We start from the raw sequence: 22,171 nt of genomic DNA, 5'->3' as shown, positions 1-22,171 counted from the left end.
TTTAATTAAAAAAAAAAAAGATCCCAACCCCCCAAGCCATTTTTTGTTTAAAAGACCCAACTCAACCCCCTTCAAGCCACATTTCAACAAGCAAAACGTTTCAGCCTTGCTGAGTCACCTTTTGACTGAAAAACCCTCTCAACCCTGCCGAGCCACCTCTGTAACAAAACCAAACAGGTCTCCTGCTGCCAGTGCCTGCTCCTGAGCTTGGGATCGTTTTCCCCTCGAGACCCTGCCAGCTCCGAGGGGGATTAACGAGGGCAGAGATGCAGCGGGAGGTTTTCCAAGGAACTTTCGGTGAGTTTTTTCAGGCTGTGACTTCACTGCGGGGCCGTGTCCGAGTGTCAGTCCTGGCCCCACTCCCGGCGAGGCCGAGGGTGGGAATTATCTCATGGACTGTAAATATCCGCCGGGAGCCTCTGCCCCGGCACAGCTCCCTCGGAGCGGGGGAGCCGCAGCCCCGGACGCTCCCGCTGCCCTAATTTAGGCATTTCTGCGGGATGGGATGAATCACGGCCCTGGAAGCACCGGTTTCTCTCCAGGGGCTCCGCGGGGAGTGGGGCAGACGTGGCTGCACGCGGCTCCCAGGGCTCATCCCTCGGGATCGGCGCTGACCTCAGCCCCGATGTGTCACCACGAGGAGCCAGCGCGGGTTAAATAGAACCTGACGCTGCTGGGAGCTCGTAAACCGGGACTGGGAGACATTCCCTGCCGATGGCATCACACCTCATCCAAGGAGCCCTCAGAGCAGCGCAGCCTCGGCCACCGGAGCGAGTGGATTTATTTATAGCTGGGCTGTCACTCCAAGAGAGGAGCCCTGCGGCTATTTCGGGATCCATGTGCTCATGGCCTGGGACACGTCTGGAGTGTGGCTGGGACCCACACGGAGAGGGGCTGGAGCGTGTGTAGGGAAGGGAAGGGAGCTGGGAAGGGGCTGGAGCAGCAGGAGGGGCTGAGGGAGCTGGGGGGGCTCATCCTGGAGCAAAGGAGGCTCAGGGGGGACCTTCTGGCTCTGCAAGTCCCTGCCAGGAGGGGGGAGCCGGGGGGGGGTCGGGCTCTGCTGCCAGGGAACAAGGGACAGGAGGAGAGGGAACGGCCTCAGGTTGTGCCAGGGGAAGGTCAGGCTGGCCATGAGGAGGAATTTCCTCATGGAAAGGGCTGTCCAGCCCTGGCACAGCTGCCCAGGGCAGGGGTGGAGTCCCCATCCCTGGAAGGATTTCCAAGCCCTGTGGATGTGGCACATGGGGACGTGGTCAGTGGTGGCCTTGGCAGTGCTGGGGATGGTTGGTCTCTGAGGGCTTTTCCAACTGAAATCCACTGGCAGCTGGCAAATGTCACAATTTTCCAGAAGGGCCAGAAGGATGACTTGGAAGTTCCAGGCCTGTTGTCTCCCTTGGTTGTGCCTGGTCCAACCATGGAGAAGGTCACTCTGGGAGTTATTGAGAAGGACACCACAGCCATTGGCCACAGCCACGGGGCCACCAGGGAATGTCCTGACTGCCAAACCTCTTTCCCCACAAGGTCTCCCCTGAGCTGATCCAGGGAAGCCAGACGAAATCCTTTTGGATTTCAGTAAGGCTTTCAGGGAATCCCAGAATCGCAGAGGCTGGAAAAGCCCTCCCAGCCCATGGATCCACCCTGGGCCCCATCCCCACCTCATCCCCCAGCCCAGAGCACTCAGTGCCACGGCCAGGCCTTCCTGGGACACCTCCAGGGATGGGCACTCCAAACCTCCCTGGGCAGCCCCTGCCAAGGCCTCACCACCCTTTCCACCAACAAATTCCTCCTCAGCCCCAACCTGACCCTCCCCTGGCCCAGCCTGAGGCCGTTTCCCCTTGGCCTGTCCCTTGTTCCCTGGCAGCAGAGCCCGACCCCCCCCCAGCTCCCCCCTCCTGGCAGGGACTTGCAGAGCCAGAAGGTCCCCCCTGAGCCTCCTTTGCTCCAGGATGAGCCCCCCCAGCTCCCTCAGCCCCTCCTGCTACTCCAGACCCTTCCCAGCTCCCTCCCTTCCCTGCACACGCTCCAGCCCCTCCAGGTCTCTCTTGCAGTTTGAGACGATTCAATTCTGTCTCTCCCCAGATCCTTCTGGACAAACTGCCCAGCCCAGCTGGATAAAGATGTTGGGAATGAGGGAACGACTGGAGCTGTGCCAGGGAAGGGTTAGGCTGGATCTCAGGGAAAGTTTCTTCCCCCAGAGAGGGGTCAGGCACTGAACAGGGAAGAGGTCATAGCACCAGAGCTCAAGGAGTTTTTGGACAACTCTCTCAGGAACAGGGTGTCTGTGCAGGGCTAGGGGTTGGATCGGTGATCCCTGTGGGCCCTCCAGCTCAGGGAAGTCTGTGACTGTGTCAACATAACTGATTCCATGGCTTTACGGCCATAATTCCACCCGTGAGACTCTGTGACAGCCCCACTGCTTGGCTGGGCCGCACCAGCCGGCTGGAAAAGGCCTGGGGAAGGCTGGGAATGGCCCTGGAAGGACCCTCTCGCCCCCCCCAACATGGCGCCACCGCCGCCTCGACTTTCCCGCCTTTTCCATCCCCTCCCTCCCAGGCGCGTGCGCAGTGAGAGACGGGCGCCCCGGGGGCGGGGCCGGCAGCCGGCGCGCACCTGAGGACGTGGCGCTTTCCAGCCAATCAACGCCCGCGTCCCATGCCGGGGGGCGGGGACAGAGGGGGTGGAGACACAGAGGCGGGAGGGGTGGGCGGGGTGCGGCGAGGGGGCGGGCACAGGTGCGGATTGACAGCGGAGAGAACAAATCAACGCGCGGAGTGGCGCGGCAGGGGAGGAGCGGCAGGGTTGTGATTGGCTGGCGAAGCGGGCGCGCGGGGGGCCGTGCGGCGTGGCGCGGCAACGACTTCCGGTGCGCGGAGCGGCGGCGGCGGCGGGGACGGTGAGGGACGGGACGGGACGAGATGGAATGGAATGGAATGGAATGGGGTGGGATGGAGTCGGATCCGATCCGATCCGGACATGGGCTTCGGGCCCGGGGAGGCGGGGGCGGTGACTCTGTCGGACCGCTGTGGGGCGGCGGTAACGCGGCGGCCGCGGCGCCGGGCCCGGTCGCCATGGGAACGGGCGGGAGCGGCGTCGCCGCCGTGTCCGTGAGTCCCGCGACCGGGCCCGCCCGTCGGGGCCCGTGCGGTGCTGGGCGGCCCCGGGGCCACCCGAGTGCCGGGCCCGGGGCGGGCGGGGGCGGCCGGGACCACCCCGGGGCTGCCCCGTCCCGGGGATGGAGCCCCGTCTGGCCCCCGCCACCCGCCCGGGACCGGCCCGCGGGCAACCCCGCGGCATCCTCCGCCGGGATAACAGGCGCGCACACCGCGCGATAAGGGACTGTGGGATCCCCGGGATAACGGGATAAGGGGCTGTGGGACCCCCAGGATAACGGGATAAGGGGCTGTGGGACCCACGGGATAAGGGACTGTGGGACCACCGGGATAACGGGATAAGGGGCTGTGGGACCCGCGGGATAAGGGGATTAGAGGCTGTGGGACCCGCGGGATAAGGGGCTGTGGGACCCGCGGGATAAGGGGCTGTGGGACCCCTGGTGCCGCCCTGCACGGGGACCCCGGGGCGAGGAGGTGTCACCCCAAATCCGTTTTCCCCTCCCGGAGCCGTCGGTGACCCCCAGGCCCTGGGGCCGGTTTGGGGCAGGACCCGCCCGTTTGTCCCCTGGGGTTGGTTTGGGCTCGCAGTGACTCCCCATGATCCATAAATCCTCCCCAGGGCCAGGAATTCCCCCCAGGGCTGGGGGATCAACCCCGACCCTGCCCCCTCACCCCTCTGTGCCCTCGTGTGGCACTGGGGGTTCCAGGTAATTGGTGCCTGGCTGCTCCAATGGGATCAATCCCGCAAAAAGGCAGAACAAATTGGGTTGCCTGTGGGGGATTTTATGGGATCTTATCAGCCTCCCAAGTGGGAAATGTGCTTCCAGAGGGGCTTCTGCCCATCAATGTGCTGTAAACACCACCACAATTCCAAGCCCAGCGTGGAATTCCAAGTTTCTTGGTATCCCAGTGAACCCAATGGGAATTCTGGGTTCCTCCATCAATACTGTAGCAAACCCACCTGGAATCCCGAGTTCCTCCATCGATAACCCATCCAGCCCCCCTGGAATGACAAGTTCCTCCCCTAGCTGAGGTTCCAGACCCCCATTCTGAGGGGACACCCCCCACCTTCCCACCACTGATCCCTGTTCCCACCTTCCCCACGGTTCCCCTCTTTATTCAGGAGAACAGGGACCCACTGCCAACAGCCCTTCCCAGGAGGAGAGGGGCCCAAAGACTGGTTTTTCCCAAGGGAAATCTTGGGGTCCCTCCCGTTGGCTGACAGAAGGTGCTGCCAGGTTTTTCTGGATAATTGTTTGTGGATAACAGTTGGTGTGTGGGTTTGGACTCCCCGAGCACCTTTCCCGGGGCAGATCCTGGGATCTGTGCCTGGATCCTGTTGGAGGTCGGAGTGTCCCTTTGCAGTGGCTTCCAGAGGCTCTGTGTGGACACTGCAGATAAAATCAGGGGGTTTGACCCGTTCCAGGTCACTCTGTGCCACAGGCTGGGCTAATCCCAGGATCAACCCTGGGTGCTGGGATGTGCCTGGAATGAGCAGGAGTCAGATCCCTGGGACAGGGATATCCAGAGCTCTGTTTAGATAACACCTGGAATTGGCTTTTTCCTCTTTTTCCCTCCTCCTGGAATGTTTTTCCTTCCCGGAAACACAAAAACAGTGACTTTTGCTCTTTATAACCCAAATCCCCTTTCCCCCCCTCCTCCCCCAAAATTCCAAGGAATTGGAATTTGTGGATTTTCTGAATGGCCCAATAAATCCTCCTCCCAAAAAAAGGGGCAGGAAGGGGCTTTTCTGTGTCCTTGTCCCTGTGTTCTGATGCCACTGTCATGGTTGGATGTGGGACCAGTCCCGGAGCTGGGTCATTCCTGGATCACTCTGGGATCTGGAATTCTGCCCCACTCCCAGGGCAGAATTCCTTGCTCTGAGTTCAGATTAAAGGCATAAGGATGGGGAATACCTGGATTTTAAACACAGATTTAAAGAGCTAAGGGTGAGGAACACCTGGATGTAAGTTTAAAGGGACAAGGATGGGGAATAAGTTTGGCTTAAATTTCGATTAAAGCAGTAAGGGTGTGGAATATCCTGAATTAAACTGGGATTGAAGAGCTCTGGATGGGGAATGTCCTGATTAAACTTAGATTGAAAGAGTTAGAGAAAGGGAATATCTTGATATAAATTTAGAGTTAAATAGATTAGAGTGGGGAATACTCAGATTGGAATTTAAAGAGGTCAGGGTGGGGAACACTTGGATCTAAGATGGGAGCTAAGCTGGGATTTCAGTGACAAGGATGGGGAGCACCTGGATTTCAGTTGGGATCTAAGCTGGGATTTCAGTGACAAGGATGGGGAACACCTGGATTTCAGTTGGGAACTCAGTGATAAGAATGGGGAATACTCGGATTTCTATTGGGATTTAAAGGGATCAGCCTGGGGAATCCTTTCTGGAGCTGCTGTCAGTCCTGGGCACATTTGGGTGTTTGATCCGAGGGGATTGGGATGGGGGAGGATTCCATTGGCTCTGGGTCTGGAGGAGCCTCGGGAGGAGGCGGCACGAGGGACTGGGGAGGGAACGAGGGACTGGGGAGGGAATGTCGGGAGAAGGGAGAGCAGAGGTGGCATGTGCTGGGTGTGTTCCCATTCCTCCCACTGGGATCCCCTTCTCCACCCTAGATCTCCTTCTCCACCCTAGATCTCCTTCTCCACCCTAGATCTCCTTTTCCACCCTAGATCCCCTTCTCCACCCTAGATCCCCTTCTCCACCCTAGATCTCCTTCTCCACCCTAGATCTCCTTCTCCACCCTAGATCTCCTTCTCCACCCTAGATCTCCTTTTCCACCCTAGATCCCCTTCTCCACCCTAGATCCCCTTCTCCACCCTAGATCTCCTTTTCCACCCTAGATCCCCTTCTCCACCCTAGATCCCCTTCTCCACCCTAGATCTCCTTTTCCACCCTAGATCCCCTTCTCCACCCTAGATCCCCTTCTCTATCCTAGATCCCCTTCTCTACCCTAGATCCCCTTCCCTCCCACTGGGATCCCCTTCCCTCCCACTGGGATCCCCTTTTCTTTTGCTGGATCCCCTTCCCTCCCACTGGGATCCCCTCCTCCACCCCCGGATCCCCCCCAGCTGTTGCTCCAGGGGCTCTGGGATGGGGTTGGGAGTGGGAGTGGCTCCAGGGTGTCCACATGTGCCAGGGGCTCAAAGGTCACTGTGTCCTGATAATCCACATTAATTTAATCCCTGTGTCCTGATAATCCACGTTAATGAATCCCTGTGCCCTTACAATCCACATTAATTAGTTCCTGTGCCTTGATAATCTACGTTAATTAACTGCTGTGCCCTGATATTCCATGTCAGGGAATCACTTTTGCCTGGATAACCCATATCAGTTCATTACTGTGCCCTGATAATCTGGATCAAATAATCAATTTGGCCTGAGAATCTGCAGGAATTAAACCATTTTCCCAGACAATCTGCATTAATCAGTCATTTGTGCCCAGATAATGTGCACTAATTCCCTGTTTTCCCAGATTACCTGCACTAATTCCCCATTTTCCCAGACAATCTGCATTAGTTCATCGTCTTTGCCCAGACAATCTGTGTTTATCACTTTATTGTCTGGATTAATTCCTCATTTTTGGCCCCATGATCTGTGTTAATTAATCTGGTTTTTCCCCAGTAACCTGCCTTAATTCCCCATTTTTCCCTAATAACCTGCCCTAATTCCCCATTTTTTCCCAGGCAACCTGCACTAATCCCCGTTTTTCCCAGACAACCTGTTCTAACCCCATTTTTCCCAGACCCTAGTCCCTGGTTTTGCCCTGATAACCTGCCCCACTCCCCGTTTTTCCCCAACCACCCGCCCCACTCCCGTCCCCGCCCGTTCCAGCTCCGTGCCCGTCCCGGTGGCCCGGCCCCCTTCCCGTGCCCACGCCGCCGTCCGTGTCCCGCAGGCCCAGGAAGGATGCTGTTCCCGCGGCTCCTGCTGTGCCTGGCGGCGTGGGCGCTGTGCGGCTCCGGGAAGCCGACGGAGCGCAAGGAGCGGGTGGTGCGGGAGGCTCCGCTCAGCGCCCGCGAGCACGACGACGCCCAGAGCTTCGACTACGACCACGACGCCTTCCTGGGAGCCGAGGAGGCCAAGAGCTTCGACCAGCTCACCCCCGAGGAGAGCAAGGAGCGCCTGGGGTAAGGACAGCCTGCCAGCCTGCCCACGGGGAGCGGCGGGCACGCCGCGGTGGAGACCCCGCTCCGGCCTCCGGAGCCGCCCGGAGCGGGAGCCATCCGTGCCCAGCATCAGGCGCTCCCTGAAAAGGCACCTGGAGCCATCCCCGGCGCTGGGTGCTCCACAGAACTCCAGAGTGGAGGTGACAGTGGGGTCTGTGCTGTGCTCGGTCCTTGTTCTCCGGGTACTGCGGGAGCCCCCGGGATCACTGGAGCTTCCCAGCTGGGAGGCAGCTGGTCGGGAGCTGGGAAAACAGCCTGCGTGGAGATTCCCTCTCTGGCGTGGGCCTGTGTCTCCCCTGGGATGGAATGGGCCTGCCCTGGGATGGGATGGGCCTCCCCTGGGGTCCAGCCAGGCCTCCCCTGGGATCCAGGATGGCTGTGCTTCCCCTGGGCGCTGGCTGGGCATTCCCAGCCCCGCCGGCCTGGCTCTGGGATCATTCCCGGGAGCAGAGCGGGGCCATTGTGTCCCTGCAGCAGCTGCCCCGCAGTTGTTCCAGAGGCTCCGGGTGGCTCCAGCCTGGAGCTGCAGCCCTGAGGAGGGAGCAGGGTGGGCTGGAGGCTCCCTGGGGAGCTCAGGACAGTCCTTTGGATGTTGGGCTCTGTTCCCAGAACTCTGTGGCTTTGGCTAGGTTTTCATGGAATCATGGAATGGTTGGGGCAGGAGGGGGCATTAAAGCCCATCCGACCCCACCCCTGCCATGGGCAGGGACACCTTCCACCAACCCAGGTTGCTCCAAGCCCCGTCCAACCTGGCCTTGGACACTTCCAGGGATCCAGGGGCAGCCACAGCTTCTCTGGGCAACCTGTGCCAGGGCCTCCCCACCCTCCCAGCCAGGATTCCTTCCCAGAATCCCACCTGAATCTCCCCTTTTGGCAGCTGAGCATCCCGACCATGCTGCTGCTGGAGCAGCACCCGCTGCAGCCCACAGTGAATTTTGGGAGGTTTTTGGGAATGGGGCTCCCTGATGGGAAGGAAAAGCCAAACCACGTGTGGGTGCTGAGCAAACCCCGGAGCCAAACCCCATGGATACAGTGGGATGTGCAGGGCAGGAGCTGCCAGGCTTTTCCATGCACTCTCCATCCATCCCTATGGATCATCCAGGCTCATGGTGGGAGGGAGCTGCTGGCCTCAGCCCTAGCACTTCACTCTTGGAGGCCAGAGGGAATTTCCCCCCCCTAGGGACTGTTTAATCTGGAAAACCCCTGGATCCCTTGGAGCCAGGCCCTGGTTGTTCTGCAGCCTCCAAAATACAGGATCCAGGAGGCTTTTTGCCTGGGAGATCAGAGCGAATCCCTCGATCCTCCCGGAGCAGTGGCAGATTCCAAGGGAAGTGCAGCTCCAGCTGCAGCAGGCAGGGCCCCCCTGGCCTCCCTCCCCCGCCACGTTCCTGATCCAAGGGCTCCGTCACGGCTCAATCCCATTGTTCTGCCGAGTTATCCGCCGGAACGCCGGCAGTGCCGCCCGGGCCGAGTTTCCATCGGGGATTCAACGCCCTCCACACAAACCAGCCTCACTTCTATCCACAGAGGCCAATTCCCACTTTCCCCAGCTGGACTTGCCTTGATAAACTTGTTACCAAGGTCTGATTCCCTAAATTCTGTGCTTTAACGGGGAGTTGTGCTGTGGGAAGGGCCCATTTTCCTGGGAGAGCTCCGCCTCTGGCTTGCCCAGCTCTTTGCATGCAGCTCTGCTCACCTCCCTGCTTTTTGGGCAGTCAGGGATTTGGGAACAGTGTCCTGTGCCCTGTCGGGGATTTGGGAACGAGGTCCCATGTTCTGTCAGTCAGGGATTTGGGAACGAGGTCCCATGCTCTGTCAGGGATTTGGGAATGAAGTCCCATGCTCTGTCAGTCAGGGATTTGGGAACGAGGTCCCATGCTCTGTCAGTCAGGGATTTGGGAACGAGGTCCCGTGCTCTGTCAGTCAGGGATTTGGGAATGAGGTCCCATGCTCTGTCAGTCAGGGATTTGGGAATGAGGTCCCATGCTCTGTCAGTCAGGGATTTGGGAACAAGGTCCCATGTTCTGTCAGTCAGGGATTTGGGAACGAGGTCCCATGCTCTGTCAGGGATTTGGGAATGAAGTCCCATGTTCTATCAGTCAGGGATTTGGGAACGAGGTCCCATGTTCTGTCAGTCAGGGATTTGGGAACAAGGTCCCAAGCTCTGTCAGTCAGGGATTTGGGAACGAGGTCCCATGCTCTGTCAGGGATTTGGGAATGAAGTCCCATGTTCTGTCAGTCAGGGATTTGGGAACGAGGTCCCATGTTCTGTCAGTCAGGGATTTGGGAACGAGGTCCCATGCTCTGTCAGGGATTTGGGAATGAAGTCCCATGCTCTGTCAGTCAGGGATTTGGGAACGAGGTCCCATGCTCTGTCAGGGATTTGGGAATGAAGTCCCGTGCTCTGTCAGTCAGGGATTTGGGAACAGCGCCCCGAGCTCTACCTTGTTTTGTCCCAGCGACGTTCCCTGGCAGCAGCACTGGGCACCCGGATCCCCTTGGAGCAGGGAGTGGGAACGACGAGCAGCTGCCAGCCCTTCCCAAACATCTGCTGTCCCCCCTCCTGTGGGGAACAAAGTGGGGGGTTTGGGAAAGTGTCCGGATTTGGTGGCTCCTGCCCTGGGAAAGCAGCCGGGAGCAGCTGGTGCCGGCCCCGGGCACGGGACCAGCTGAGGGAGGAGGTTTGGGAGCTTCCCGAGTGCCCAACTCCAGGCTGGAGAGGGTTTGACTTTCCTGGGAAGCTGTTCCCTAATTAACCCCCTGGAAACTGCCCTGGAAAAGCTGCTTTGGCCACCGACCCCCACCAGGTCAAGTTCTCCATTCCAGGGGTTTTCTGGAATAAATCCCTTTACTGGTAGTGTTACCCACCTGGGAAAGGGAAACATGGAATTGTTATATATTCATATGGGCCAATGTTTAATATTCATGTGATATTATTGATCTGGTTTTTTATATATTTACGCGGAAAACTCTGAATATTTCTGTGACATTTTTCATAATTTCCTGTGAAGTTTGATCAGGAATATTGGAGGAGACGCTTTGCACGTGGAGATGGAAAGTTCTGAAATATTTCTGTAGTATTTTACCTGTTTCCCTGTAAGTTTGGGCTCTGTTGAGGAGAGATTTGCACATTTACATATTTATTTTACATGTTTCTCTGTAAAATCCCTCAGGTCTCCCAGGCAGGGCCCCCCACGCTGCCCCCGTGCTGAGACTCTGCCAGAGTTAAATCCCGTGTTTCTCCCAGTTTTCTCCCAGTTCTCTCTCCAGCTTCCCATTGCCGGTAACATCATTTGTGCCATGGAATAATTCCTGGTTTTCCTTGTTCAAGGCAATTCTGGAACACAAAAACCCGGGAGCTAGTGCAGGTGGCTCCTGTGTCCAGGTTTCCCTTTGCCTCAGTATTTTGGGAATTAGTTGTCCTGGTGGTGATTTTAAAATGCCGTATTTTCCACCTGTCTTTTAAAATTCCTCAAATACCTGGGTTGGAGCTGAGGATTCCTGAATGGCTTTCCGTTAAACCTCCCTGTCAAAGGGAAAACCAGGATCCTGCCTCTCCAGACAAAGGATTTCGGGACTGTTATCCCTGATTTTCATCCGGGTGAGCTCAAAACCTTCCCAGCACGGAGCTGCGGCCGCTCCCGGGAGCGAACCCCGCGGATCCAAGGGCCCCCACCCCCCAGCTCCATCTGCCCCTGGATCCCGCATTCCTGCCGTGGCTTTTCCTACAGCTGCTGCTAAAAATAACGGAGGCACGCGGCTGCTGCGGCGCTGGGGCCGCGGCTCCGGTTGCTGCCCCGGGCAGCGGGTGGGACCGGCCCGGCCCCGGTTCCTGTGCCGAGCTCCACTTCCCAGCTCCAGGGAAATGTGTGTCTGCTCCTCGCCTGGCACCATCGGATGGGGCTTTCCCGGGGTTTAACAAGGAAGCTTTTCCGCTGAAATTCATAATTCCCGAAGAAACCAAAACCTGAGTGGCCAAGCCACTCCGTGTCGGAACCAGTGATTTCCGTGTGGGAGCCGGTGTTTGGGCAGCTAAACCAAACATTGGTTTTAAGGATGGACTTTCCAAATGGTTGAATTCCCAAATTCCATAACCACCTCGCCTTACTCCTCGTGCCACCAGGAGAGGCAGAGCCAAGATTCCTGTTTTTAGTATAAAGCCGTGTCCGTGCTCCTCGCCTGGTGCCATCTGGGTGAGAGGACACACGGACGGGTCTTTCCCAAAGGTCTAAGAACGAAGTTTTTCCCCGAAAACCTTGAATTTCTGAAGAAACCAAAACCTGAGTGGCCCAAGAGTGGCTGAGCTGGGATTTTGACAACTGAACTATACATTGGTTTTAGGGAAAACTCTCCAAATGGTTGAATTCCCAAATTCTGTGACCATCTCCACTTGCTCTCTCTTCCCCTTCCCATTCCCTCCCCTATAGCCTCTTGTTTTCCTTAACTTTAGCTGGATTTCTCCATGTTTCTAACAGGAAGATTGTAGGGAAAATAGATGAGGATGGAGACGGGTTTGTGACGGTGGAGGAGCTCAAGGCCTGGATCAAGTTTGCCCAGAAGCGTTGGATTTATGAGGATGTGGAGCGGCAGTGGAAGGGCCACGACCTCAACGAGGACGGGCTCGTTTCCTGGGAGGAGTATAAAAATGCCACCTATGGATACATCCTGGGTAGGTCCTGGTGCTGGGGATGAGCCTTTCCTGGAGCCAGCCAGACGAGCTGTTCACGAGGGTCAGTGGGAGGGACGTGGATCGGGATGGGGTTGGGGTGCAATGGTCAGTGGGAGGGACATGGATCAGGATGGGGTTGTGATGGACGGGGAGCTCGAGGCCTGGATTTAGGAGGCCCAGAAGAAGTCCATGGTTGGGAGTGTGGAGCAGCAGTGGCGGGAATTTGACTTGTCCCAAGCTGGATTTGTCCCCTGGAATGAACCCAGGGATGTGCCAGCCTGGGCACATGTCCCCAAAGTCTCACTTAAAAACCCCCAGAACTCCCCAAATTGACCTTCTGGTGGCATTACTGAAGGAAAATCCCAGGAAAAGAACCCAAAATATGTGGAAACACCCCCCCGTAATGGATGGGGATGTTTGGGGACAAACACAGGCTCTGGGCTGAATCCCACTGATTTAGGGATTAACAGCATGTGGGAATGGGGGGTTTCGGTCCTTTGGAATTCCTGGCTCAGGGGGGCATTTGGAACCTGCAGGTGGAACTGACTGACCTGTGGTTGTGCAACCACCTTGGTGTGTCCATCCCATCCCATCCCTAATCCACAAAGACCATCAGCAGAGCCATTAATCCCTTTCCCTTGTCCTGGGAGCAGTGTTAGACCCTGGAACTCGGGGGTTTGGGGCCATGAGCCGCAGCCTCGGACACCCCCGGGAGCACGGGAAGGAGCAGCTGTTTTGGGGTTAAACCCTTAAACCCCCAGTGCCTGTGCAGCTCCTGCCTCCAGCACTGCAGACGGGAAGGGCAGAGGAGCTGCGGCTCCAGAGCGGGAAACCCGCTCGAATTTCCTAAATATTGCCAAAAATAGTCAAACTGCTCCGTGGGATGTGCGGAGGGGGAGCTGCCACACGGGAGGCTCATCCATCTCCCTCGGGCTCATCCGTGTCCCTCGGGCTCTGGGAGGATCTGGGTTTTCCGTGCTGGTGGCCGGGGAAAGCCCCCCACCTCTTCCCAGGCTGGGGCAGCGCTTCCCAAACCTCCCTTTGCCATGGATTTCTGGGATCTGGGCTTATCTGCCCATGTAAGTGCAGCCTGGAAGGGGGAGGAGAGATCCTGGGAAAGGTTGAACACCCTTTTTTCCTGAGGGGTTTGAGGGGTCTGGGGTGGGATTTAAGACCTGCAGGTGTGGGATAGGGAAAAATATAAACCTTAATGAGGAAAACCTTAATGAGGAAAAACTTAATAAGGAAAAAACCTTAATGAGAAAACCCTGAACTAGTGAAACCCTCTTAATGAGCTTAAGGAAAAGCCCCTTCCCACAGCCAGAGCAGCGAGTGGGCAGTGCCCAGCCCCAGCACGGCCGATCCCGAGCCCGGAGCGGTGCCGGAGGCCGAGTGTCCTTGGCAGGCCCCGATGGAGCCTCGGCTCGTGCTGCTCCCACATACTTGTGTCCTTACGGAGTGCCGGGAGGATCCCGCCTCACGCCCTGGCTCCGGCTCCTCTCGGCAGGAATCACTTTTCCCCAGCTCCTTGCTGCTGGAAGATTCCCTCCCTTCCCCTCAGTCCCCTCCCTGGCCGGAGCAGGGCTGGAATGCCTCTGGAAGTGCCTCCGGAGTGTTGGCGTGCAGCCGAGGGTTGTGTGGGGCCGGGCACCGCCCTCGACTGCTCCAGGGGGCTGGGAACACAGCGTTTTGTCAGCAAAGCCAGGTGCTGGGGGGGATGGTTTTATGAATTAATTAATTAAACATGGGGATGAGTCACCAGGTGGCCCCCAGAGGTGTCGCAGCGGTGTGGGGCTCTGCTGGGGGAATTCCGGGAAGCAGGGAATACCAAGTGATGAATGTCCAAGAGCTTCATCTGAGAGTGAAAATCCCTTTGAAACTCCCTTCAAAATCAAAATAGAATGATAATCATCATATCATCATCATCCCATTTTTGTTAATTCCTCAGTCCTGGGGTGGGATCCGAATCATCATCATCATCATCATCCTATTTTTGTTAACTCCTGAGTCCTAGGGTGGGATCTGAAACCAGGAACACTCATTCCAGGAGAAGCTTCTCCATCTGCTCCCCCAAACGTCCCCCTGCCCAGGGACCGAGACACAAAGTGGCTTTGGGGGTCTTGGGGGGAAATGTGTGTGACCATTTTTAACCCACCTGCCCCCTGCCCTCCATCAAACTCATCGATTGGCCCGACAGCAAAGAAGGAATGGGCCCAATCCCGAGGGTTTCCTTGCTTGGGGCTGTGACGCTTCCCAAGGCAGAAGGGGATAGAATAGGGAATTTTGGCTTCATTCTACCCTGGACGTGCCTTAAAATCAAAATCTTTAGATATTTAATGTCTCTGGGGCTGCTCCAGAGCTTCTTAATCTAGAGTCCCTTGATCCAGAGCTCTGTAATCCCTGCCTTTTGTCCCAGGCAGCAGAGCAGGGACAAAGGGACGGAGCCTTTTGGAGCCTGTTTTTTAGACCAGACCTGGCTCTGGTTTAAGTTAACCAGAGCATGGCCACAGCCACGTCCTCCTGGATCCATGTTCTCCGTAGGCTGCCGGCCCCGTGTCCCGGAGCTCCTCTCCCACCGCCGGCGGGGCTGTGCCGAGTGGCCCCGCCATCCCACCCGGCCGATGCCTCCCGGCTCTGCTGCCGCCCCCGCAGCGAGCGAGATCCCCTTACACATTCCCCTCCCGAAATAGCTCCGGCTGAGCCTCCAACCGTGCCGGCCAAACCCCCTGAGCCCTGTCTGCTGGGGCCTCTCCCTGGGAATGCCACGATCCCAGGGCTGCTGCAGCTCCTCCTCCTCCTGGGAATGGGCGCAGGAGAGACGCGGTGGCTGCCGGGAGCTGCCCTTGAGGCTGCGGTGGTGAAGCACTGGGAGGTTCAGCTGAGGTGGGGGGTTGAGGTTGGGTGGAGGAGGTTGAGGTTGGGTGGAGGAGGTTGAGGTTGTGCTGAGGAAGTTGAGAGTGAGAAGGGCCCGCTGAGGAGGTTGAGCTGGGGTTGAGTTTGAGTTGAGGGTGAGGATGTTGAGGCTGTGGTTGAGTTGGGTTGTGCTTGGGGTTGGCTTGGGTTGGTGGTGACCATGGTCTCTGCCCTGCCTGAGCTGATCTGGATGCTCCCTCTGCTCCTTCCCAGACGATCCGGACCCCGACGACGGCTTCAACTACAAACAGATGATGGTGCGGGACGAGCGGCGCTTCAAGATGGCCGACAAGGACGGGGACCTGGCGGCCACTAAGGAGGAGTTCACGGCCTTCCTGCACCCCGAGGAGTACGACTACATGAAGGACATCGTCGTGCAGGTGGGGCTGGCACGGAGACGTTGGGAATGGAGTGTTCCCAGGAAGCTCTGGTGAGGGGAGCACTGGGGGGTGGGAATCACTCCAGGCCTGGCTCACACCGGTGTCTCCATGCAGGAAACCATGGAGGACATTGACAAGAACGGTGATGGCTTCATCGACCTGGAGGAGTACATCGGTGAGATGCCGGAGCCACGGTGCTCCATGTCCCTTCCATTTCCCCATCCTTCCCATCCCTCCCCCTCTGGGAATGTTCTCTCTTCCAACTTCTCAACTTCTGCACCCCACCTTGTGCCGCTGTTGAGGATTTTGGGGTGAAATCCTGATCCAGAGGGTGCTTTGGGATTTTGGGGATGGACTGAGGGAGCTCAAGGCTTTGTGTCAGTCCTTGGGTTGGGGACGGGGCTATGGTGGTCGGGAGGATCCCGATCCCACTCTCCCCACAGGTGACATGTACAGCCAGGATGGCGACGCTGACGAGCCCGAGTGGGTGAAGACGGAGCGGGAACAGTTTGTGGAATTCCGAGACAAGAACCGGGATGGGAAGATGGACAAGGAGGAGACCAAGGATTGGATCCTGCCCTCGGACTACGACCACGCCGAGGCCGAGGCCCGGCACCTCGTCTACGAGTCCGACCAGGACAAGGTGGGCCCGCGCTCCGGTGGGATTTCGGGAGCGGGGTGGGAGGAGCGGGGGGAATAGCGGGATGTGGCGTTCCCTGCAGGACGGGAAGCTGACGCGGGAGGAGATCGTGGACAAGTCGGACCTGTTCGTGGGCAGCCAGGCCACGGACTTCGGGGAGGCGCTGGTGCGGCACGACGAGTTCTAGGCCTCGCCGGCACCTGCTCAGGGCTGCGCCCGCGCCCAGGCCGCTCCCGCCACGGGAAACCCCATCCCGGCGCCCAGGGATGGGGCTCAGGAAAGCCACACCCTCCCCGGCACTTGGGGCTCGTCTTGTGGGTTTTCCTGGGATTTTAACGACTTTTGGGTTATTTTTGTATGTTTTGGTTTTACCACGTGTGGAAACGGCTCCCCCGGCACGGGGGCAGCGACGGGGCCGCCCGGGGCAGCGGGGAATTCACAGCGGGATTGGGATTGGAGGTGGAATAAAACTTGGAATTGGAGTGAAAGTTGACAATTGGAATTAAAATTGGAACTAAAGTTGGAATTGGAATTAAAATTGGAATTTGAATGGAAATTAAAATTGGAATTAAAATTACAATTGGAATTCAAGTTGGAATTGAAACTAAAATTAGAATTAGACATTAAAATGAAAATTGGAAATTGAAATGGAATTTGAACTTGGGAAGTGAGATCAAATTAAATGGAAACATTGATGTGAAATTGGAATGAGAATTCAAAGCCCCCAAAAAACCCCAAACCCATCAGAGCAGCAGCAGGACCCCGGGAGGTTCCGGGGGGCACCCAGAGGTGACCCCAGGGGGGTGGGAACCCCCCTCCCCCATCGTTGCCCCCCAGGATCTGGCCAGGCCCCCCCGGCCCCACTCCAAGTGCCTTGAATCCCCCAAACCCGGGCGTGGGGGGGGCTCATCCAGCCATCCCACCCCGCTCTGGGATAATTCCCAATGTTTTCCCTCTTCTGTGTCGTTTGTCCCTGCCTGCAGCTCCCAGAGCTGTGTGAAGTTGGTCTGGCCGACCCCAGATTCCTGGGTTTTCCCTTAAATTGTTTTCCAAGGGTTTCCAAGCGCTGACTGGATCCTCCCTCTTCCTCTTCCTCCTCCTCCTCCTCTCCCACCTCCCCATCCCTAAATCCAGGGGCGAGCGGTTTGGGAACGTGTCCCCGCGTTGGGCTCAGGGATCTGGGAATGCGGGGGGTGGTTTGGGACACCAGGGATGATTTGGGACAGCAGCCGTGATTTTGGGAACACCAGGAAAGCTCCCCTGGCATCACCCCCAGTGCACCCCTGCGGCCCCTCTCCTGCTTCCCCCCATCCATGAGGATTTGTGTCCCACTGACGACTCCGGACACGGATTCTTTGCCTCCTCCGGGTTTATTCGGTTCTCTGCTCTGGCTGATTGAAGGGATCCGGGTCGGCCGGGGCTCAATAAACTGTTCAACCCCCACGGGCCGGGGGCCAGACCCCAGTTCCTGTGTCCCCCCAAACCGGGATCGAGGGGAACCCCTCAGAGTGAACCGGGAGAGTGTGGGCAGGGGGAGCCCAGGGAAGGGGAGGGGGGGGGCTGGGGGATGGATTTGGGGGTTCAGGGGGGGAGTGATGTGGGGCCTGAGGGGAGTCCTGGCCCTCAGCCCTGGAGACTGGGGGCTCAGCCCCACGGAGGGGATCCAGTCCCACCCCAGCCCCATGAATGGGGGGCTCAGCCCCACCCCAGCCCCATGGGGGGATCCAGCCCCATACCAGCCCCACAGATGAGGGAGCCAGCCCCACCTCAGCCACATGTAGGGCATCCAGCCCCACCCCAGCCCCCTGAATGGGGGGCTCAGCCCCACCCCAGCCCCATGGGGGGGATCCAGCCCTGGCCCAGCCCTATAAATGGGGGCTTCAGCCCCAGCCCAGCCCCGTGGATGGAGGTGGAGGGGCAGCATCCCACTTCCCTGCCCCCTCACTGCCTGTGGGGCCTGCAGGGGACAAGGGAGCAGAGTCCCACCATGGCATTGCTGTGGAGCACAGCCACCCCTGAGACCCCCATCCCACCCAACTATGGGGTACAGTCACTCCCGGGACCCCCATCCTCCCCTGCCGTGGGGTGTGCAGTGTGTCCCCCATCCCGAGGGTCCCACAGGGGTTCCCACAGTGTGTCCCCCATCCCGAGGGTCCCACAGGGGTTCCCGCAGTGTGTCCCCCATCCCGAGGGTCCCACAGGGGTTCCCACAGTGTGTCCCCCATCCCGAGGGTCCCACAGGGGTTCCCACAGTGTGTCCCCCATCCCGAGGGTCCCACAGGGGTTCCCACAGTGTGTCCCCCATCCCGAGGGTCCCACAGGGGTTCCTGCAGTGTGTCCCCCATCCCGAGGGTCCCACAGGGGTTCCTGCAGTGTGTCCCCCATCCCGAGGGTCCCACAGGGGTTCCTGCAGTGTGTCCCCCCTCCTGCAGAGGGTCCCTGTTGCGCTCAGACCGCGGCCGTGGTTTATTGTCCCACCCGCGCTACATCCTAGGCTGGCCGGGGATCCCGGACCCCCGGGGCAGCGCCAGCCCCACAGCTGGGGCAGCCAGGGGTCCTGGGGGGCAGCCGGGGGTCCGGGGGGGCAGCCGGGGGTCGTGGGGGCCAGGGCGGTGCCGCAGCCCCTCAGCTGGGGCTGACCTGGCTCGAGGACACGGAGGAGACCTCGGTGCGCTGGGCCGAGCTGGACACCTCGGAGTCGTCGCTCATGGGCCGCCCACACACTGTCTCCAGGATGCAGGCGCGGAACTGTGGGGACACAGGGGCAGGGGACAGCTCAGCCCCAGGGTCCCACTGGCCCCATGTCCGGCCCTGGCACTGTCCTCACACCCCTGATGCCACGTTGGCCCCACATCCCATCCCTCGGTACGTGCCAGCCCTGTTGGTGGCCCTGGGCATGACCGTGTGTCCCCAGGTGTCCCCAGGTATCCCTGGATGGCCCTTATACCCCGTGTGTTCATGGGTGCCCCGCGTGTCCCCCGTCCCGCGGTGTCACCTGTTTGTTCATGAAGCAGTAGATGATGGGGTTGTAGATGCAGGCGCTCTTGGAGAAGAAGGCAGGGACGGTGACGAGGCGCAGGTCGAGGCCGTGGTCGCGGTTGTTCACCATGTACATGGCCAGCGCCGCGTAGGGGACGTAGCACAGGCAGAAGGACCCCACCATGACCACGACCATGCGCGACACCTCCCGCTCCGCCTTCTGCGTCGTGGCCGACTCCTGCTGCTGTGCTGCCACCTGGGATGGGGACAGGGACGGGGACAGGGACACCTTGGGCCTGCCTGACCCCCCAACCCCCTGCCCGACCCCCTGATCCCCTGCTTGCCCCCCTGCCTGGGCACCTGCCTGTGCTCCTGCTCACCCTTCTGACCAAGCAGCCTGTCCTTCCTCCCTCCCTCCCTCCCTTCCTCCCTCCCTTCCCTCTCTTTCTTCCCCCTCCTCCTTCCCTCCCGCCCTCCTTCCAGTCGGTTCTCCATCCCTCCCTCTGCTCCATCTCTTCCTCCCTCTCACCCCTCCCAGCCTCTCTCCACCCTCCATCCCCCTCCCCTTCTCCCGGGTACACCCAGCTCCAGTGTCCCCCGTGCCCCCCGTGCCCCCCGTGCCCCTGGGACTCACGGTCCGCAGGGCGCTGAGCAGCTGGGAGTAGGAGAAGATGATGAGGGAGAGGGGGACGATGAAGCAGAAGATGAAGAGGAACCAGGTGTAGTACTCGCTCTTGTACTTGGTGCCCACCGTGTACCAGTCAGGGCCGCAGGAGCACTGCAGCCCCTCGGGCAGGTACCTGCAGCACCCGCGCTCAGCCTCTGCTTCGCACCAAGTGGCACCCCCTGGCACCCCATGGTACCCCCGTGGCACCCCTGCGGAGCTGCCGGGTGTCTCACCACCCTCCTGGCACCCCCACGGCACCCCGGGGCACTGCTGGGTGTCTCACCACCCTCCTGGCACCCCGGGGCACTGCTGGGTGTCTCCCCACCCTCCTGGCACCCCCACGGCACCCCAGGGCACTGCTGGGTGTCTCACCTCCCTCCTGGCACCCCCACGGCACCCCGGGGCACTGCTGGGTGTCTCACCTCCCTCCTGGCACTCCGTGGGCCCCCCCTGCCCCCCAAGCCCCCTGTGCCCCCACAGCCCCACCTGCTCCAGCCGAAGAAGGGGGGGATGGCGACGCCGATGCCAATGGCCCACGTGGCCGCCACGACCAGCAGCGCGTGGCGGGAGTTGAAGCGGAAGTTGCCGAAGGGTTTGCAGATGACGATGTAGCGCTCGAAGGCCAGGAAGGCCAAGGACCACCCTGTCACCAGCCCTGGGGGGACACGGCCACTGTCTCGCACCCCGCCTGTGGCCACTGGGGCCACCGGTCACCCCATGTCCCACAGCACCCCCAGGTCACCGAGTCACCCCAACTCCTACAGGCCCAGTAGAATGCGGTGGTCACCCCTCCCTACAGCTCCACCGGACCCCACTGGTCACCACAACTCCTACAGCCCCACCAGACTATAGCGGTCAACTCCTACAGGTCCAGATGGTCACCCCAGGTCTTGCACCCCAGCAGCCCATGGTGATCACCCCAACTCCCACAGCACAGGAGATCACAGTGGTCATCTCTGGCCCCAGCAGCCCTGGTGGTCATTCCCATCACCTCTGGCCCCAGCAGCCCTGGTGGTCACTCCATCACCTCCGGCCCCAGCAGCCCTGGTGGTCATTCCCATCACCTCTGGCCCCAGCAGCCCTGGTGGTCACTCCATCACCTCCAGCCCCAGCAGCCCCGGTGGTCACTCCATCACCTCCAGCCCCCGGTGCCCCCGTGGTCCTCCCGTACCTCCGGTGGCCCCCGAAAAGCCCTCGAAGGCACACACGTGCTTCCCGAAGATGAAGTATCCCTGGGAGCTGGAGACAAAGACGGTGAAGACGCTGAAGATGCAGCACATGAAGCCGCTGACGGAGATGTTCACCAGGATGTAGTTGAGCGGCTGCCGCAGCTTCTTGTACTTGATGGTGACGATGAGGACGATGGCGTTCAGGGGGGTGCCCACCAGGAACACCACCCCCATGAAGATGGTCTGCAGGTAGAAAGCCCACTTGGGCGCCAGGTGGTACTGGGGCCCATCCCAGGGCCCCACCCCCGACTGGTTCTTGAACAGGTAGAATTCTTCCTCGTCCATGGCGGCGGTGGGGGGGGCGCAGCGACCGCCCCCCTGATATACCCTGCGCCCCTAAAGCCGCTTAGGGGGGATCAGGGCTCAGCTCGGCCAAACTTGGGGATTAGGGGGGGCTAAGCCAGGCTCAGCGCCTAATCGGCCCCCTGAGCCAGGCCGAGCCGATTGCCGGGGCTCTGGGGGGATTTGGGGGGGCGGAAGAGCTCCCCCCCCATACCTGGGTGTGGGGAGGGTCCCCAGGGATGCCCAAGCTCAATCCTGCTCCCCCCAGCTTGCCCAGGTGTCCCCAGGTGCCCCCAAGCTTGGTCCTAGTCCCACCAGGATGGCCAGGGGTCCCCAGGTGTCCCCAGGTTCCCCCAGGCTTGGTCCTGGTGCCCCTGGGATGACCAGGAGTCCCCAGCCTTAGTCCTGCTCCCACCAGGGTCCCCAGCGGTCCCCAAGCTCAGTCCTGCTCCCCCTGGGATGTCCAGGTGTCCTCAGGTGTCCTTGGGGGTCCTCACCCTTGATCCTGCTCCCCTGGGATGGCCTGGCCCTGATTGCCCTGGGAAGAACTTGGGGTCCTCCCCATGAGGTCACCCCCTGCCTTCCCCAGCACCCCAGGATGTCCCCCCCGCCGGTGTCACCCCCCAGTGATTGTCCCCGTGTGAGGTGGGGAGAGCTGGGAGGGGTTAAGGGGTGGGGGCACTGCTTGAGGAGTTGACTGAGGGGGATGTTCACATTGGAGGGTGAAAAAATGGGGGGTGTGCCAGGGGGGGGGTGTCGCTTTGGGGGTACCTGGGTGGAGGGGTCACTTTGGGGGTGTGCTGATAGGGACTCAAATTCCAGATGACCCCCAGCTTCTTCCTGTCCCCCCGCCCCTCCCACCCGTGGGACCCTCGGGGGGCAGGAAGGATGAGCAGAAGCTGCTTAGGGGGGGGATTATGGGCGCTGGGGCCCCCCCGGGCTGGGGGTGCCTATAAAGGCCAGTGCAGGGATGGGGCCGTGGCACCCCGGGACCCCCACAGAGGGAGGGGAGGTTGGGCAGGGGGCACCTCCGAGGGGGCTGTGCCTTGGGGGGGTGTGGGGAATGGGGGATGCACACCCGGGGGTACCCGGGAGCACCCCTGGGGTTGTGTCCAGCTC

The 22,171-nt window shown here is 59.9% G+C and overlaps 2 protein-coding genes across 3 annotated transcripts; one reads left to right on the top strand and one right to left on the bottom strand.

Annotated features, from left to right (window-relative positions):
• Positions 1-209: 209 nt before the first annotated feature.
• CALU (calumenin) lies at positions 210-17,359 on the top strand. 2 transcript variants are annotated; one of them, XM_032688117.1, is made up of 7 exons: positions 210-297; positions 7,023-7,254; positions 11,769-11,962; positions 15,089-15,255; positions 15,370-15,430; positions 15,699-15,898; positions 15,978-17,359. In XM_032688117.1, exons 1-7 carry the CDS (start codon positions 267-269, stop codon positions 16,080-16,082), a joined length of 990 nt encoding a protein of 329 aa, XP_032544008.1. In that variant the 5' UTR covers positions 210-266; the 3' UTR covers positions 16,083-17,359. The 2 variants fall into 2 exon arrangements, with proteins under 2 accessions (XP_032544008.1, XP_032544009.1); XM_032688118.1 differs by lacking the exon at positions 210-297 and adding an exon at positions 2,826-2,893.
• A 1,147-nt stretch (positions 17,360-18,506) lies between these two features.
• OPN1SW (opsin 1, short wave sensitive) lies at positions 18,507-21,056 on the bottom strand. The gene is made up of 5 exons (XM_032688115.1): positions 20,713-21,056; positions 20,028-20,196; positions 19,509-19,674; positions 18,891-19,130; positions 18,507-18,643 (listed from the first exon to the last, which is right to left on the bottom strand). Exons 1-5 carry the CDS (start codon positions 21,053-21,055, stop codon positions 18,521-18,523), a joined length of 1,041 nt encoding a protein of 346 aa, XP_032544006.1. The 5' UTR covers position 21,056; the 3' UTR covers positions 18,507-18,520.
• Between the last annotated feature and the right edge of the window lie 1,115 nt (positions 21,057-22,171).

This window comes from Chiroxiphia lanceolata, chromosome 5, assembly GCF_009829145.1.
Source record: "Chiroxiphia lanceolata isolate bChiLan1 chromosome 5, bChiLan1.pri, whole genome shotgun sequence".
Classification (NCBI taxonomy): Eukaryota; Metazoa; Chordata; class Aves; order Passeriformes; family Pipridae; genus Chiroxiphia; species Chiroxiphia lanceolata.
The sequence above is the reverse complement of the archived record's forward strand: the minus strand, read 5'-3'. Positions and strand labels throughout refer to the sequence as shown.